The 19,605-nt window shown below is 46.4% G+C and overlaps 1 protein-coding gene across 1 annotated transcript in view; it reads left to right on the top strand.

Annotated features, from left to right (window-relative positions):
• LOC138580248 (tumor protein p63-regulated gene 1-like protein) overlaps nt 1-19,269 on the top strand; it is a 99,862-nt gene extending 80,593 nt beyond the window's left edge. The window contains exons 4-5 of the mRNA XM_069650632.1: nt 11,402-11,555; nt 14,530-19,269. Of these exons, the coding sequence (XP_069506733.1) occupies nt 11,402-11,555; nt 14,530-14,724 (349 nt within the window). The 3' untranslated portion in view covers nt 14,725-19,269. The remainder of the gene's footprint in view (nt 1-11,401; nt 11,556-14,529) is intronic.
• The last annotated feature ends 336 nt before the right edge of the window (nt 19,270-19,605 follow it).

Raw genomic sequence — 19,605 nt, forward strand, 5'->3', positions numbered from 1 at the left:
TCAACAAATATAAATACAAAATAGAACAAAGTACATAACACCCAAGTTGTGTTCTTAATTCATGAACTGCTCGTACAACCTAGTAAACAAAGAGACTCACAATGCCTCATTTACACTCGCTCACATTCACTCAAACAAGACCCAACGTGTTTCTTTCCTGCAAGACTATTAGATAATTCTACGGAAATTCGTCAGGGGTATAGTGGTGATCTTATGGATGGGCAAAGGACAATTCAACAAAGTCCACCTCTTGAATAAAACTTTGTTAGTGACTTGTATTCATAAATTGGTGTTAGTCCAATTATCTCTGTTCCATCTTGTAATTAGCGGTTCACTCAGACTTTGGTCAATTGGAAGTCTGGTAAGTGCATGAAGGAAACCCCATTGTAAAAAAACGAATGAAAGAAAATCCTTTACGATACTTTACAAAGATGGCCACCATGGAAAGGGAAGGCAGGGCTCTGTACGGAGCCCTGTCTTCCCTTTCCATGGCGGCCTGTGGAAGGCAAGGTGAAGGGCCGGATGCAGCGCTGAAATTAGCTATGAAAGGGTGGAGGGTGAAGAGGGGTAGGGGGGACAGAGGGTGGGGGGAAGATGGTGGCGTGGGGAGCCGGCCATCAGGCGGCATGGAGCGCAGGCCAGTGGTTCAAGCCAGTGTTCCTAGCCAGCTGGCTGGCTGGCACCCCCTACCAGGCTGCTAATGCAATGTTCAGGTAATGGAATACCACACAAATTTGAATCTTTGCCTTTACAAAATTTGTAAGCTATTAATGAAATGTTCACCTATTGAAATAGCGCTACCTCGAAACTTCATTTTTCCAAATACAGCAACCCCACAACCCAAAAAAACAAACGATGGAAGAAGGAATTGAGAAGGGAAAAAAATAATAATAATGAATCACACGATTGAGATCCACGTCATCACAGTAAACTCAATGTACAGTTGTCGGTAGCCCTTGTTAGGTGTGCATCTAGCCAGAGAATCAACAGACCCCCTAGTATTCATGGGGCCCAAAGCGATAATGCCCACTACCCGTCTATTATTGTCATGAGCTCCCCTATTTTTGATAAAGCCTGTCTGATCATTGTTAATTGCGTGCAGGAGAACCTCACTTAACCTGGAAGCAAGTGATTTACTGTATAATTTTGCATCTGTGTATAAGAGGGCTGTGGGGCGCTAGAAGGAGCAAACTTTGCCTGGCTTCAAAAGAGTAGAGTGATTGGTCACTTTCCCAGTGTCCAAGAAGGATTTGAACAGCTTAGTTAATTGTTGGATCAGAATACGAGCAAAGTTTTGAAAAATGTGTTGGAGAAGCAGTCAGGGCTGGGGGATTTCCCCAATGGGAGAGAGCGAATTGCTTGGGCAACCTCTTGGGAGGTTATACATGATTCGAGCAGGTCATTCAACTTGACAAGGACCTGGGGGACGGCCGATAAAGAAACAAATTCTCAGGTGTGGGCATGATCGGCCAGATGTTTGGTTGAAACCCCACGAAAGTATTCTTCCCTATTCTGCAGTTTCCCATGTTCATTAATCACCTGTTTCTCATTCCCATCTCTGATGGTGCCTATATAGTCTTTCGTAATTTGGAAGCTAGAAGTTTGTTCGCCCTGTTTCCCCTGGAGTAATAATGCTGCTTTGTGAGGAGTATGGAATGGGCTGCTTTTTCCATAAGGTGGAATTCCAATGCCTGTTTTTCTACCCAGAGATCTGGGAGCGAGTGCCGGGTCCCCTTCAGTGTGCGATCTTTCTCCCTCTCTCGGACCTCCTCTTCAAAAAGAGCTTGTTGAATCTTTCTAGCTCTCCCAAAGGTAGCCTATTGTTCTATTATTGTTCCCCTGATTTAAGGCCTTTTCGGCGTCCCACACAGTTCTGAATACTAGTTCCCCAGTATCATTCTCCCAGAAATAATTAGTTAAGGCTAGAAATATGGGATTTCACAGTAACATCCCTGAGGCGGAAGTCGTTTAATCTCCATGGGGGTTTGGTCGGGGGTAGAGTTGGGTTCAGTTCCAATGCAAGTTTGAGGGGAGCATGGTCAGAGAGGGCTTTCAGGTGTATATGCCGACCGCTTCTGGGACGAGGGTGGTCGCTATGAGAAACATATCCAGCCCTGAGTAAAGCTTGTGGCCCGCAGAGTAAAAAGTGTATTCGCTCTCCCCAGGGTGAAAAAAACCACCAGGCCTCAATGAGAGAGTGCTCTCTCAACAATGTGGTCATGGCTTGAAAGTTTCTGTTGTCATTATGGGTAGGGGCTAAAGATTTGTCCATAGTTGGGTCAACGACACAGTTGAAGTCTCCTCCAAGTATTCCCTCCCCTTCAGTGAACTCTGCTAGGACACCCAAGAATAATGCCAGAAACGTGTCTTGCTTTTCATTGGGGATAAAGATGGAGGCCAACGTGACCTTGCGTTCATGCAATAGGGCTCTGGGTAAAAGGTATCTTCCTTCCCTATCTCTTAGCACATTTAATATTTTCCGGGGGGGTACTCTTGCGGATCATGATGGCAACTCCATGCTTTTTAAGGCCAGTAGACTCAAAGTAAACCCTGGGATATGCTTTTTTACAGAGTTGCGCTTCATCGGCAGCTAGCAGGTGGGTCTCTTGGACAAACGCAAGAGCTGCGTCTAGGGAGGACAGTCTGTCCATCAGAGCTTTGATTTATCTGTGAATTGATGCCCTGCACACTCAGGGTCACACAGGATAGATCAGGAGACGCCATTATGTATCCCTTCGGGCAGGGCTGGAATGAATAGTGTGTCTAAGGCATGCAAGAGGGATAGGCTAGAGTGGTCGCCCATGAGAAGGGCCGAAGTGCTACCTTTTAAATGAATTACTGAGCCCAGATGGCCACATTCTCGAGCTGAAGGGCGAAAAAAGACAATCTGGTGCTAATCCCTCAGAGCACCCCACACAACCCCCTCCGCCGGCCCGATCAGATGGTGTTAAAACAATATCTTTGAACAAAAACCACCCTCAAATGGCAAATGCATACTCAGTACCAGAGCCAGCAAGCAAAGTTACTTAAAAAGCAGCTGTCCAGCTTCTCGGCATGCAACTTAATTTCGGGTCACTAGGTAATGACCCCATGTTTTCCCTGGATGAGACCTTCATGGGGTCCCACCTCCCTTTTGGTCTCCTGGACATGCCATGGGACACAGGGCTTAGACAAGTTGACAAGCCAGTTCCTTCTCCCGCTGCTCAAGCTTCCCTGGAAGAGTCCAACAATTTCACCTCTTCTTCCTCCGAGCTGATGGCATAATTCTGGTTCTGATATTTGAATAAGAGCTTGCAGTGGGAGCCTCATCTATACCGGACTTTGCATGTTTGAAGCCATGCCAACACTACATTCAGCTTGCGCCAGTTAGCAAAGGTTCGTGATGAGAGATCCTGAAAAAAGAAATGGTTACCCCTAGAAATTCCACAGGCTTTCTTCCATGCTGCCACTATGATTACCTCTTTTTGTTGAAAGAAGTGCAGTCTCGAGAGCACGACGGACAGGAGAGTTCTGTCTAGAACCAATTCTTCGGGCCAGGGATATCATGCAGCGACCGGAATAAGTTGCCCGACACAGTCGGGCAACTCTTGGTCTTGGATGTCTCTTGGGACCCAGCACAGGCGGATGTTGTTCCTTCGTGACCTTTTTCGAGTCCCTCCTGCTTGATTAGACCAATTCCAGTTGTTCCTCGAGGCCTACCACTCGGTTCATGAGCTTGTCTTGATCATGGGCTTGCTTGCATACTGTGGCTTTGATGAAAGTGGAAGTATTACTTTGCAGTGTCCGTGGAATCGGCCCTGAACCTGGGTAGATTCACTCCAGTGGCCACTTATCAGAGGGTAAATGTCCAGAGGCTCAACAGAGCTGCAGGGGAAGGCAAGGGCCATCCTGGCTCTTGGCACGGCAGAGGGGAAGCCATAAAACCAGTTACAGCTGGAAAGGGACTGTCCAAAGAGACTCCAGCAGCGACCTCATGTTAATAGGAGAATTTGTGGAGAAGATATTAGGCTCCAGATTGCTGGAGCCCAGTGGAGGCCCCCTTTAATCCCCAGCACCCAGGCGTAGATGCTGGGAGCGAATAAAGATGAGTCTCCCAATAGGGCACAGTATACAGAGGAATCAGCACCAGGCAGATCACCCTAGTCAAGGGCGATGTCCGGATCTTGGTGTAATAGATCCTGGGAATGAACGAGGAATCCCAGGGAGGGCACGCAGAGCAGGTACGGAATTCGACCATCCACATGGTGGCTATGTGCTCTCCTGGGCTTTTTTGAAATTTTAAAAGAAATTGAATGATGGTAGATGAACCTCCGGAAAATGTGTGGTGCTAATCTGCACATATTTTCTTATGCTCACCGCACGACATACACATAGAACCATATACTCTGGGTGGACACAGCCTACAGGAGCTGTCCCCCCTGTCATATTTAGTTGGGAAATGACAGCCAAGAGTACATAATGGCATCTTAGAAGGGGGAGGGCAGAAACTTCCTCCTGCCATGGCCAGCCTAATTAACTAAAGCTCCATGGATCCGCCCTATCCTTTTGTTGGCTCTGCTGGTGGCAGCTTTGCATACTAATCAGAGTTCATTTAAACAGGCTCACAGGGGCATGGTCGCAGGGCTAACAAAAGAGGCAGGAAACCCAAACACCTTTGAAATGCATCTGTGTCAACCTGAAGCCAGCTCCCGCCTCTTAGTATCAAGGGCAGTGACCTGTCATCTGTGGGACTGCTGTTTACAGTAGTTATCCCCACAGGGGGACCACATTCAGAAGTTAAGAGTATGTGGTATGGTGGCGACTGAAAGTCTGATCTCGCTGCAGCTTCAAGGGAGACCATTAAGGTAGGCTGCGCCTTGACCAATCACTGTTGCCCTTTTGGCTTTAAAAGAGTGCTGAGCCTCTCTTTTGGCAGATCATCTGAAGACTTTGCAAGGAGTAACAAGAAAAACTCATTTGGATCCTGGCTGAAGGTACAGTCTGCCTTATACCTTACACCACTCTAATTCAGAGGACCCTCCAGCAGCTCCAGAACTGGTTCCAAGCCAGCACACAGCATGCCCTGCTAGGCTCTGCAAGCAAGCTCCCTCGGTGGGAAGTGCCAGAGAGTCTCTGGACCAAACCCAGGACAAGGCCGGTGCCTGTAACACTCTTCTCAGCTTTGGGCCGCCCGCCTTAAAGGATGACACAAGCCCAGTCAAGAAGCTAGAAGGAGTGCATCGACAAGCATCAACCAGCATTTGCCAAAAAGGACATTTTTCGATAGCCCCTCAAGCTGGAACCGACTGCACTGCTGACTGTTGTCACGCCGCAGTCGCTAACATCGTCCGAGACGCCTCGACCGGTGCTTCAGAGCCACCAACCAGCACTGAGGCAACAATTCCTGACCCCGAGCCGCAATGTAGGCCAGCCTGAAGCTGTTTGTCCAGTCTCGCTCGCCGAACTGCCTGCTGCCTGATAACCACAGCTGTCTCCCATCTTGAACTCTGTTGCAGGAGCTGCAAAGTGCCCTGAAAACGATTTGACCCTGTCGAGCACCAAGAACTTCTACAAGCACAAGGTGCATTGTGGTTCTGCCCCCCTGGTCCTTCTCGGAAGGCCCCTAGTGACATTTTATGACTCATTGCTCCCTTTGTGTTGAAACCAAGTATCCTTGTACTATTGCGATTAATTACTTTACCAACTACCCTCCTATCATTATCCAGAGTGCATCCCTTTTCCATCTTGAAACTGTCTGTCCTCTGGATTCCTTTACAGGGTGGGTTGTATTTTGTAGTGTGCTAGAACTGTCGTGATAATAAAGTAGATATTTGTATACAAACTTGACTGGACAGTCCCTTTTATCATTGGGTAATAATTGTATTTTTGCTGTGTTGCAACTAACTAACGATCCACAACCTTGTGGAGAAAAGCCTGCCGTTCTGTCCATATTACCAAAATTGTACAAGGGGGTTTATAATTTGCTTGTAGTTCCAATCTGTTCAGATCCCTTCTGGTGTACTAGAGGTGTGGGGCTGATTGATGGTTACAAACCGATATTCATCCCTGGACCACTGGTGCCCCCGGACGTTTGTCTCGGGTACGCCACCTCTTCGCTTCAGCGGCTGCAAGCTGGTTGGGAGAGCTGCCGTGCAGGAGGTGTTCTCAGTACAGAGCTCTCTAAAGCAGTCTGCCTATGCGCCCCTCCTCCGTGGAGATCAGCTGCGGGGGCAGGAGGCCACCTGAAGGAAGCGCAAGCGAAGTCCATCCACCAACCCCACTGGGCACCGCTGGTGGTGGACGCAGTTCTCGGTAATGAGGTGCTCAAGCAGCACCCCCACAGGGCCTATGCAAGCCTTGCTGAGTGTCCAGCTGTCCGGGGGACATTCCGCTCATGCCAGGAGCCAAGTCCTGGCGTTGCTGATGAAGGCCCCATCGAAGGTCAGAAGTAGCCTGCCACGGGGCCTCACGGTGCAGGCATCACTGCCATCTTGAAGCATTCGGCAGAGAAGGCATTCCACCATAATCTTCAGTTGGGGAGCAGACAAATCCTCGGCCTGCCGCTCCACAGGGTCGCGGGTGTCAGGAGACCAGGGACATCCGTCTGATAGGGGTAAATATTATGTAAGATAGCGGCATTGAGGGTTTTTCAGGAGCCGGCCGGCAGAGCCTACAATAAATCTCCAATCATCATAATTCCAACTTTCCATCTTTGATTTTTCTTTTAAGCAAAAAGCACTTTACTTATCGACATATCAAAAGAATTCTATTTTCTGTATCCCTTTAATTATTGGAGGAAATTGTGTCTGCCATTTTCTTGCATACATATATATATTATGGTGCAGCAGTTCAGTATCGAGATACATAGGAAACCCGAACATTGTTTTATTGCCAATAACCTTTGACTTGCATGACGTATTTGGCTGAAATTCTGCAAACAAAATGGTTGTCAAAGGCAGATCCGCTAAAAAAAGATAGTTATTAAGAAAGTAAAAAACATTGTTTCCATTTCATTTTCCCATGAAGAAAAAGTCCACATTTCTGCGCATTGCAGAGCCAACACTGCTGGACGGAATTGGACCAGGTACCAAACAACTTGGGCATGAAGCATTGACTCAATTTCCGGGAGAGGTCTGGGGTTATTGCATCCAGTAGTTTTGGAAATATTTGACGGAGAAGGGGGTGTCCCTGCTCCCAATATTATAGGTGTATAGATTTCCCATGGTCCTTTGCAGGAGAGCGTATTTTCAGAAATGAAAAAACTGCCATTTGTTTTGTTGTTTGATGCAAGAGATAACCGTGGTTATTTCAGAAATAACCACAGATAGCCAAAAACAAAAAGTGGAAAAAATGCCACTTGAAGGAGGAAAAAGGATGCAATGGCAGCAAGCTAGAGGTGGGGAGGGGGAAAGAGGACACCACGTGAAATTGCAGGATTAGGGTGCTGGGGACCAAGTTCAGAGCTCAAACGTTTTCTCATAGTTGTGGTTATTCAGTAGGTCATAAAAGAAAACACGATCAGAAATGTATTTTGCATTTATTTACAGCGCACATAAGGTATCTAGGCGCTGGTGTCATTGTGGAAGGGTACGTTATTTATAATGCGCTTGTGTGTGTGTTTTTTTTTTTTTTCCAAGCACAAAAATGAAAAAGAAAAAATGTGTCAAACAAAATGACAAGTGGTTGGTGGAGTGGGAGAGAGATGTGGAGTTGGAGGTATTGAGGCAAGTGGGAGCATGACAAGTGGAGGAGGGCACTTGAGTGCCTGGGAGGGCAGGGAAGAGTTTTGGATTTTGAGCACTTTTTGCAGGTAACCGCGGTTATTTGCGGGCACCTACAAATAACCGCTTTTATTTGTAGTACATTGTCAATATAACCACGGTTATGGGAAAAAAGGTTTTTTTAAAGTGAAAAAAAAATGGGATTAATAGAAAACAATTTAATTTTACAGCTACAGTGAGGTGGGGAGGTAATGGGTGTGGCCGAAGGATATGGCTACTGGGTTACTTTAAGGAACTGAATAGTGAAATATGGAACGTGGCCACTGTGAGAAACCAGAAGGTGTCTCCCCCACTAGTCCCCAGAGAACTGTCATCCAGGTGGCCATGACACGGCCATCGCTTTTGTATCAAGTTCCTGGTGGTGGACAAGTGTGGGAGGATCACCTGAGTGAGGGGTCTTCGGGGAATGGCAGTGGGCACTGGATGGTGAGACGCGGTATCCCCTTCCCTGTAACACTGTTACCCAATCCTACCAGGTAGGATATTTAGGAACTCTACCCACCACACCTTTTACAACACAAACACTTTCTCACAGACAGCCCACTATGAGAGAAACAGGCTAACACCTGAGCAGTATACCTGACGTGTCCTAATCCTCACTGACCATAACACACACCTGACTTCCATTAAACTTCCCCACATGGATAAAAGGCAGAGCCCGATAGCACACTCTGAGTGAGGAAAAGCACACAAGGAAACAGCAGTTTCGAGATGTCGGCTGTATAAGAGAAGAAAGACTGCAAAACAGAAGGGGATCGCAAGGAGGGAAGTTCCCTTGACCTTTTTTTCGACAAGTAACTGTTACTTTCTGGAAAACTCAAGAATACTAGGAAACCAGACTGAAGAATCCTGCATTGTGTGTGTCGGAGATACCCAGGACCCTTCTGCGTCAACAAGGCGGGGAGAAGCACGAGCCGTCGTGGTACCGACCTTGGCTCCAAGAACAAAGCAGCATCAGTGAAATCAACAGAGCCAGTGAGTTGGGGAGACCGATACGAGACCGGTCTGTGTTGAAGACAAGGTTGCAAGCAGCAACATTGTAAGGCTAGCGCTGGAACAGACATTGCTAAAATGCGTATAATAAAAGATGCAAGTAAAGTTGAACTGCTGATGAGTGATTAAACTTTCAAAGCAAAATACAATACCTTTGACAGAGTGGGCCGGCACTGTATGGGTGCTCAGTCCAAGGTCTCTGTAAGGTATCCAGCTGAGAAGTGGCAAAAGTGAAAGTGAGAAAAAGGTTATATCAAGTAAAGAACGAGTAACTGTGAATCAAAGTGGTCCTGCAACGGGTTGAGCACAGTAGAAAGTCTTTGATTTTTGAAGTAAGGAAAGCTTGCAAAATTAGATAAAGTTGGTCCGAGCCCGGCAGAGGGGGACCTGGGGTGCACCGAAAATCACTCGAGAGGTTGTATATGTGAAATCCTAAAAAAAAAAGGAACTTTAATGTTTGTTTGTTGGATCAGGCCCTCTGAAATAAGAGACTTTGTATGGCAAAGAGACTTTGGCACAGAAGGCCTTGATGTTGAGGTTTTGAACTGCATTTTCATGCTAGAGAAGCCAGAGACTGTGCTAAGCTTGAGTGTGCCGCCTTGTCCCGTGCTGAAAACCTGGGGAACGGAAGTCTGCGGCTTGAATATCCTCACATATCATTTCATGAACACTTTTCTTTTGCATAATATTGTTTACCACATTATTTGTATTTAGAAGTAAGGATTGGCAATAGGTTTATTAGGATAGGCACTTTTATTTTGAGCAACTCGACTAGGACTGCGTTAATATTATTTGATGGTCCTAGTTTGCTCCCATCTTTAGATTTAGGATTAGATGGGTGTTTTTCAAACCCAATTGAAGTTCAATAAACACCCTTGAACTGTGATCATTTGTGTCTGTCTTACTGTTTGAGACCATGTCTTCCTTACACCACTGGTCATGGCTGTATGCCATGGCAAGTGGGCTAGAAGTGTTTTGAAAAATACAGTGTGGGACATGTATAGAGGTCACAGCAGAAGGATGCGGCCACCTAGTGGGTCCAAAAGAAACATATTGGGGGAACATATACAGTGGACATGGCCGAAAGCCACTTGGCCATCTTGTGGTTTGAAAAAAAACATATTGGGGGAACATGGCTAGTGGCCCAGTAGCATTTTAAAATATACAGTGGACACGTACGAAGGCCATGCTTACTGCCTAGGGCCCTGGCTAGTGGGCCTGAAAGACATATTTAGTGGGTCTAAAGGAAACCTAGTTGGGGAACATGTAGAGTGGACATGGCCGAAGACCAAGGCTAGTGGCCCTTTAAAGAAAACTATGGTATAACAAAACCCTTGAAATTCACTGAAAGAACCTTAGTTATTGTGATCAGATTTTATTCAACAAAAGCCTTGAAATTCAGCGGATGTGAGAAGTCGTGACCGGCTTAACTCTGCTCGTTCCCGCTGCAAAGCACATGAGCACATACATATTATAAGAGAAGCGATTCACAATGACATACAAAATGGCATTATGTGGACGTAACATTATGTGGGACATCAACGGGAGTGTGCCAAGATAAGCTGGCCATGGCTTCCACATCCGCTGAATTTCAAGGGTTCTGTTGCGTTAAATCTGCTCAACATGTTTTCAGTGAAGGTACATGCTTAGTCCTTTACAAGTGGCAACCAACCAATCACTCAGAGTGACGTGTCCAAAGGAAAGGAAGCTTTCCAATCTGTACCAAAGCCCCAGGACCTCCACTGGAGCATGCCGAGAAATCTTCTCCAACTCTCAAGAGTGTTGGCCGGGAAACCTTTGAATTACTCATTGCAATCGCTCTGGGCAGCCTTCCGAATCATTGTTTTTCTGCCTTTTGTAGCATTATGGCATGGTATTCAGGCTTGCTCCCATCCATCCCTTCAGAATGAGCCTCCAGGAAACCCTAGACACGCTTTGACCTTATTGGGCATCATCGTTCGGATGTAGCATCTGACCTTTGGAACAGAAAGATCAGGTCCCATGTCAGCGCATACCCATTACTACGTATGCAACACTGAAGCATGATGGATGGAAAACCTTTAAATTAATCGAAACACTTTCATTTATTTTGGCTGGTCTGGACACCTGCCATCGATGGCAGTACCACGACTGGTTTTCATATGGTCAGCCCCATTCTGGATTGGTGCACATGGCTAAACAGCATAAGAAATTATTCCAAGTCTTCATGATCAATTCAAAATCTTCCTTACTTAACTTTTTATTTTAGCTTGAGAATTCTTCTACTGCCCTATTGGTCATGTTTACCAGTTAAATGCGTACTGTAGACCATGATCTTTTATTGGCAGTCATGAGAAAAAAAGGTTCAGGGGTAGAATGGGCCTGTTCTTTGTAACTTGTGAATTTGTTGAAATCTAATTGTTAAACCCCTTCTCTGTTTTTCTGTTCCCCTCTTTCTCTTTCTCTCTCGCTCTTTCTCTCTCTTGATCCCAATCTTTCTTTCATCTCACCTCCCTTTTCTTTCTCTATTTCCTCCGTGCGTTTGCTTTCCCTTTGTCTATTCCTATTCTCTTTCCTTCTGTCTTGCTTCCGTTGTCCCTCCCCTTCTCTCTCTCTCTCTCCCTCCCTTCTTCTCCTGCACCTCCTATCTCACTCTCCTATCTGCATAGGCGTGAGGGTCATGCACTCCGTATCCAGTGGGACAAGCTGCGGCAGCCATCGTTTCTCTCCCGATGGAACCCATGGGCAAGTGACCTGCCCTACCTCACCCTGACCGAGCACCCGGCAGCTGGGATCGAAGAAAAGGTGGCACATATGTGCCAGGTAAGACGAGGCATCTAATACTGAGAACCAACACATGGGTAGTATGTGCCAGATAAGAACCAGTAACTATGACTGAAGAAGTGAGCTACCCACTTAAAAGCACCACATCTGTTTGTTGCTCAACATGCTTAGCACATATCTTCCTTTCTATGATACCAGTCTGGTCCTACCTGATGGATCCACATGCACCCAAACTCATTCTACATCATGCCACACCCACGCTGATGCCATTTCACCCACTTTCCCGTCCACTTAGCTTCTCCCTAAACCATTTCCTCCAAAGACTAGTGTCTGCACTGGGCAGGGGCACAAATCGCCACCATCCAGATAAGCCATGTGCTCCTACACCACCACTCAAGAAGTGACTGGAGCGAAATATAACAGCCTTCTAGCATTATGTTTGTACCCTTTAAGAACCAGCAAAGCGGGGAGTGTTCGGGATAGGTGGGCCCGCATGTGTGGCAGGTAAGAGGGAAGGGGGACCTATACATTTCCAGTATGAACAGCACTCCCGCAAAGAGCCTTTGGACCAACATCTGGCCCACGTGTGCCAGGTACCTGGATCATGCAGAGAATGCAGAGATGTCGACCACATGTGGCAGGTATCTGGCTAATGCCATTCCTAGTGAGACTGTGGAGATGTGGGCCACATAAACCAGGTACCTGGCTAATGTAATTCCTAGTGAGACTGCTGAGACGTGGCGTACATGTGCCAGGTACCTGGCTAATGTAATTCCTAGTGAGACTGCTGAGACGTGGCGCACATGTGCCAGGTACCTGGCTAATGTAATTCCTAGTGAGACGGCTGAGACGTGGCGCACATGTGCCAGGTACCTGGCCAATGGAATTCCTAGTGAGACTGCGGAGATGTGGCGCACATGTGCCAAGTACCTGGCTAATGTAATTCCTAGTGAGACTTTGGAGCAGTAGCCCACATGTGCCACGTACTTGCGTGTAATTCCTAGTGAGACTGCGGAGACGTGGCGCACATGTGCCAAGTACCTGGCCAATGTAATTCCTAGTGAGACTTTGGAGCAGTAGCCCACATGTGCCAGGTACTTGCCGCGTGTAATTCCTAGTGAGACTGCAGAGACGTGGCGCACATGTGCCAAGCACCTGCCTAATGTAATTCCTAGTGAGACTTTGGAGCAGTAGCCCACATGTGCCAGGTTCTTGCCGCGTGTAATTCCTAGTGAGACTGCAGATACTTGGCGCACATGTGCCAGGCACCTGCGTGATGTAATTCCTAGTGAGACTGCAGATACGTGGCGCACATGTGCCAGGTACCTGCCTAATGTAATTCCTAGTGAGACTGCGGAGACGTGGCGCACATGTGCCAGGTACCTGGCTAATGTAATACCTAGTGAGACTGCGGAGACGTGGCGCACATGTGCCAGGTACCTGGCTAATGTAATTCCTAGTGAGACTGCGGAGACGTGGCGCACATGTGCCAGGTACCTGGCTAATGTAATACCTAGTGAGACTGCGGAGACGTGGCGCACATGTGCCAGGTACCTGGCTAATGTAATTCCTAGTGAGACTGCGGAGACGTGGCGCACATGTGCCAGGTACCTGGCTAATGTAATACCTAGTGAGACTGCGGAGACGTGGCGCACATGTGCCAGGTACCTGGCTAATGTAATTCCTAGTGAGACTGCAGAGTTGTGGCCCACATTTGCCAGGTAGCTGGCAAATGTAATTCCTACCGAGACACTGTTGACGTGGCCTAGAGACCCAAGCTACTCCTCACTGATGAGGCTCAATGAGGCCGAAACATGTTTGGGGATGCTTGTGGTCTCCTGCAGAAGGGATTTGACCTAGCAGTTCGGGCTGGACTGCCCCTTTTGGGGTGGGCCCAAGCCTGATTTGCTTATGGTATTTCCCCTTCGGTAATGGCTTGGCAGGTGAAGAACGATGGTCTAGAGGGTTGCCCAGAGCAATGCCAGAGGTTGGGGTTAATTCAAAATCTTACAGCCATCACCTCTTTTGTTTTGACGTGGCCCATGTAATTCCTACTGAGATTGTGGAGACATTCACACGTGTGCCAGGTAACTGGTACTGTAATTCCCACAGAGACTGCAGAGCAGTGGTCCACATGTGCCAGGCACGGGGCCAGTGTAATTCCTATTGAGACTGCAGAGACATGGCCCACATTTGCTAGGTACCTGGCTAATGTAATTCCTACCGAGACTGTGGTTGCATGGCCCAAGTGTGCCAGTTACCTGGCTAATGTAATTCCTACTCAGAGGGCAGAGACATTGCCCATGTGTGCCAGGTACCTGGCGATTGTAATTCCCACGACGGTGGTGACGTGACCGACGTGTGCCAGGTACCTGGCAATTGTAATTCCTTCGACTGTTGTGACGTGGCCCACATGTTCCAGGTACCAGTCTAATGTCATTCCTGCTGCGATTGTGAAGACATTCCCCATGTCATGTCATGTAATGTACCTGGCTAAACCTAATCCTACTGAATGTGTGCAAAAGTGGCCAACGTGTAGCAGGTAAGGACAGCCCTCTGCCTTATCTTACAACCAGCACACTGTGAGAGTTCCAACACCATAAGAGGCTGTACACATTGCACCTACTAACTCACAGTTGGTACACTATGCCATTTTACGCGATAAGAGACCAGCCTCCTGCTCCTAGTGTCTCTTGCCCACTGCTAAGTCACATTTCCCAGACCATACGACAACATTACACTTATCTTAATTTCGTTTTTGCTTTATTTATTTGTGGTCAGGAGTCTCTTATGTCACCCTCCTTTGTTTACCTTTTTCTAATTCTCCAGCCCCTTTTTTCTGCTTTGTTTCAATCCTTGTTGAAAGGACACTGATTAAAAGACAAAATTTGAAGTTCTAACATGAAAATCCACGTCACTGCACCCTGCACCTCTTAGCTCATATCTTCCACGTAGTGTCCTCTCTTGCAGCATTGGAGACCACCCCACTGACCTCTGTGTTTCTCTCCCGCAGCTGGGGAAGTTCAAGGAGCAGCTGGTGGAGCAGGTGCGGACAGCGCATGCAGAGAACCCGCTGCCGGGCCGAGCCAATGGCCTGCTGGTCCTGGAACAGCCAGTCACAGTGGACACCTACCTGGGCCTACTCTCCCTGATCAGCAGCAAGGCCGAGATGGGCTACTCCAAGTCCAGGGGCTTGTTTGGATTCTGAGACTCTTTCTATCCCCACTGCAGTGCATGCACATCCTATGTCTTCTGCGCGCACTCCATGCCGTGCACCCACACCGGTCTGTGGTACACACACACCCTAGTTGAAATCCCCTCTTCTGCAATCCTGTCCCCCATCCCCTACCTGGGCTACTCTCTCTGCAGTAGACTCTCTCTCATAGAGTGTCCTGGAGGGGCTGCTGCAGGGCAATTACTCCTTTGTTCCCAGTCCCAATCTGAGTGCTCTCTTCTTTTTGCATATGTTGAGGCATTTAGCACTGACGGGACCCTTACATATGCTATACCCCTCAGATTTGTACCTGTCCAAAAGGGTTCCCATCAGTGTCAAATGCCAAAACATAGGCAAAAGAAGAGAAAGACCCATTTTAAAGTTGGTATGTCTGTGATTGACATGCAAAAAAGGGATTCCCTTGCAATCTGTATCCAAATGACATCAAATCACTTTTTTTGTGATTCTCCGTTATTCTCAAAGTATTTAAAGAATAGCAGTGGTGTTAAAAAACGATTATTCTGGCTTCCATTATTCCGGCATGCATTATTTTGCATTTTGGGACTTCTAGCTTGCCAGTCAACATGTGGATACTAAACCTAAATCGACATTATTTTGGCTGAACATGTTTCTCTAAGAATTTAAATATTGTAAGTTTGCTTTCCTATAAAATGTGTATTTTGCAAGTAAACTATCAGAGCTGTCAAGTTTCCTGTGGCCATGCGTGAGATCACCCAGTCCTGTTTTTTTCCCTTTGGATTCTGGAACTTGTAGTTTTCCTACATTTCAAATGGGTAAGAAAGAACTGCAAGTATAAGAAGCAAAAACAAGACTGCATAGCTTTCACACGCATGGGAAACTTTGGAGACCTTTTATACAAGACCTTATTATAGGCATTGAAATCCAAAAGGTTAATATTTGGGTCTGGTGCTGCTTAGAAGACATGTGTTCAAGTGCCTTAACTGTAGAATGCTTTAAAATCCCAGCTTCATTGTTTACCCAAAGTGTGGGATCGCCGGAAAAGAATGACATCTCTTCTTATACAGAAGACTTGCCTCAGCAGAGCCAATATTACATGTATTCCCCTTTTGCTGCCATTCACCAAAGTGGCATGAGCTGTCTAGAATACTGCCCCCCGGGAGAATTAGTGAAGCTCTTTCCTATGCCCCGTTATGCTATGTAATTCAGTCTGGTATAGCATAAAGACTACCATTTTCACGGTTTGGAGTTTTAGGATCTACAAGAGGTGGGGTATGGGGCTAACTTGGGAGCAGGATAAGGTTATTATGTGCATATCTCTGTGGTATCTAGTTTGTAAACATTTTGTGAGTTATCTGGAGCAGTGGTTAGTGTGTGCTCTAGGTAAATTGTTTGTGATTTTGGTGGCTGGCAGAATGGTGTTTAAGGACTGTGAAGAGTTATGTTGATGTATCTGTGATGGGCTACTGGGCTATTTAGGGAAATGTGGTATTGGCACCTGTGGTGTGCATTTCATGGTGTAACCTTTGATGTTGTGGGGCTGGAGGGCCTGTGTGTGTAGACATGTGTGGTTATTTAAGGTTGGATGTAGAATGATTTCAGGCGACATTACCAGGTCTTGCTCAACAGGCCACCTAATAACTAAGGACAACCTTTTTCCAGTTGGAAACATCCCAGTTGGTATTTACTTACATAACTGCAAAGCTGCCTTTCTCCAGCTTGTATCCCTTGTTATGCCATTATATGCAATGTGAGAAACACTGTTAATCTAAGTGTTATTAAATCACCACTTGCCGATTGTTGAAATTCTAATTGGGGTCTTGGCGGGTAGCTCGCCCCTGACAAGGGTTTCCCGGCCGGACCCCCGCCTTCTGTGAGAGATGCAGGGAGCCTGGTGATCTAATCTGCTGTCCTCCTTTCCCCAGCCGTCACTCGCATGTTTGCAGGCATTTTGCTGAGCAAGCATGTTTTCTTTCTTCTGGCCGGAAAGGGAGACGCTGCCATCGAGACCTCAGTGGCTCCATCTCTGCAGAAGACAATGCTTTAAAGGATCATATCTTGTTGCTGGCTGACCGCTGTTAGAGCGTGCCCACTGGCACACACTGTGCTCTTCTAGTTCACGTGGCCGCTCTGGATATTCTCAGTGCTCTTGCTACATTTGCACTATAACATGTCCACACAAAGACACTACTGAGAAAAGAACCCACAGTCCCAATTGCGATCTGCACAGATCTTCTAGAAAAGTACCCGCAGCCTGATGCAAGATGCACAAAAAGGCATCACAAACCGTGGGTATTAATGGTACACTTGTGAAAGGCCACCTATAGCTGTGGCATCTTCTACCGCCTACACAAACAAGTTAATCTATAGCTGCAAACCCTATTTGTCCACTAGCAGCTGCCTAAAGCTTGCCAGAGTCCTAGCATTGTCAAAAATTGATTCTTGCAATACACTCTTCCTAGGATCCTCCGAACAGAATTTAAATAGGCTTCAAGTCTTACAAAATAATTCATTGAGAGCAGCACTTAATCTTCCCAGATCCAGCCACATCTCAACTGTCAGACGAGAAGCCAACTGGCTTGCTGTTCGCGAAAGAATCACTCTCCACACTCTGGCAATCACACACAAATGTCTGTCAAACTCAGCTCCTAAATATCTGTCAGATAAATTCAGCAAGTACCCACCATCCCGGCCTGCCAGATCTACCCAATCCAATCGCCTCGCGGTTCCAAGGTTCATCCTTAAAACTGCAGGTGGTGCCAGCTTCCCTGTCCAAGCAGACAAATGCTGGAACTCTCTGTCTATTTCTCACAGACTAGAACCATCCTTTTTGACCTTCAAAACCGGAGTAAATATCTGGCTTAGTGACAAGCCCACCCGACGAGGCTTCCCCTCTCCACCTTTTGCTCTCACTTGTAATTGTTGTCAGACCAAACTGTAACCACTGGTCTTCCCACCCCTGAGATCGCTTTATTTATGCCTGTATCATTCACACGTAACTCCATGTCCAGAGACCTAATTGTAACCACTGGTCTTCCTATCTGTTGTCAACCATTATTTATGCTTGTAACACTCAGGTTTTACACCGCCCAGTCACCTCAGGGTTTGGTGCGATACAAATAATAAACAAATAGCAGATGCAATCGGGGCACAATATGGACACTGTATCATTTCAAAGTGCATAAAATGGCAAGTGTCTATTTTATCAGCTAATGGCTACAGGCAACATCTGAACAAATTGCCCATGAAGGCCCGAAACCAGGAGCGAACTTAACAGGTGCTGTGTGTGTGTGCTTTTAGAATAAAAATGCCCCTTCACATTTCTAAACAGGGCAACATTAAGAATATCTTATCCAAAAGAATGGTCTCTAAAATGGGCCATCAATGGTAAATCGCTCCCACTTTAAATGCTCTGCCAGATGAAAAAAAGCTAGTTCAAGTATCTCACGTCCAAGATGGGTCTCAGTCCTTCTTGGGTACAAGGAAATGAGGGGAATATATCACCCAGCCCTACCGCTCCCATTCCCCCAGCAGTGTCTGTTTTTCTGGTCATTGTATTCTTTCTCTAGTATATTGCCGTCAGTTTTAAAGGAGGATTATTACCAATAACTGGAAATATCTGCATCACGATCCAAAACTGAAAAATCTCTTCTGTAAGCCGCCAATGATGGCATACAGGAGAGGTAGAAACTTCAGAGAAAGACTTGTGAAAGCAGAAAAATGTCCCCAAGATTTACAAAGAACATTGATGTTACGCAAAAAAGGAACATTTCCATGTCTCCAGTGTAGTGATTGCAGTCACGTTATCAAAGGGAATACTATCCAACATCCACACACAGGACAAAAATTGCGCTTAGAGACTTTGCGACCTGCAACAGCTCTGGAGTCATCTATGCTATAAAGTGCTCCTCTGTCCTGCTTTACATAGGTCAAACCAACAGAGCAGCCCACGACAGATGGGTTGAACATAAGTCTAACATCCAGACCCAGAATCTGAAATCTCTAGTGGCGAGACATTTCAAGGAGTTCAGGCACAATCTGGCTCAAATAAGATGTATTATATTGGAAGTGGTCCATACTCCAGCTAGAGGTGGTACTAAATTCAAGAAACTAGCCCAGAGAGAGATGCATTGGATACATTTGCTTGACACGCGGAAGAATGAAGAGTTCAACCTGCATTGTTTTTTATGATCTTAATCTTTCACTGTTTGCATTTTTTAGCACATTGTATTGATCAGACCTGCCCAATTATTTTTCAAGAATTAAATAGTGTTCATGTAATGCATGTTTTAGCATGGCTGGTACAAACCGCATCAAAGTTCACCCTGATGTGTTCATAGATTAGCGGTACAAGAAGGTGTTATTTATTCAACTAAGTGACTTTATCACTGAACTTGTGTTTTCTCCTCATTACTGTTACAGCTATTACTGTGATCTTCCAATTACATCATCTTATGGATAACTGTAATGTTTTTCTCATCCTTTGTCTCCCCATTGTTGTCTCTTCTGAATGTAACACACACTGAAGTTGTAACGTTTCAATATACTCTCCTGAATGAATGTTTAAGTCTTTTCTTATATATCCACTGTTCAGTTTACTAGTGATCTAGTTCGGTTCTCTTGCTATGACATTGAAAAAACAAGACTTCTTCAAATATATTTATAAGCATCATATTACCTATTAGAACACCCTAGCAAGTGTTCCATGATGCGGATTGGTCAATCAGTGGGCTATAAGCACTGGCATAGCCCACAGATTGATTACAGCCATAGGTCGGTCTGCAAGGACTCAGGGGCGCCGAGTACGTGGGTGCTCCGGGGCTCGAGCACCCGCCAGGAGAATGAGTTTGGGGGCTGAGCCCCCTCCGGACAGGGACAGAGAGAAGACACATGTCT

This window comes from Ambystoma mexicanum, chromosome 3p (genome assembly GCF_040938575.1).
Source record: "Ambystoma mexicanum isolate Mex_15411 chromosome 3p, UKY_AmexF1_1, whole genome shotgun sequence".
NCBI lineage: Eukaryota > Metazoa > Chordata > Amphibia > Caudata > Ambystomatidae > Ambystoma > Ambystoma mexicanum.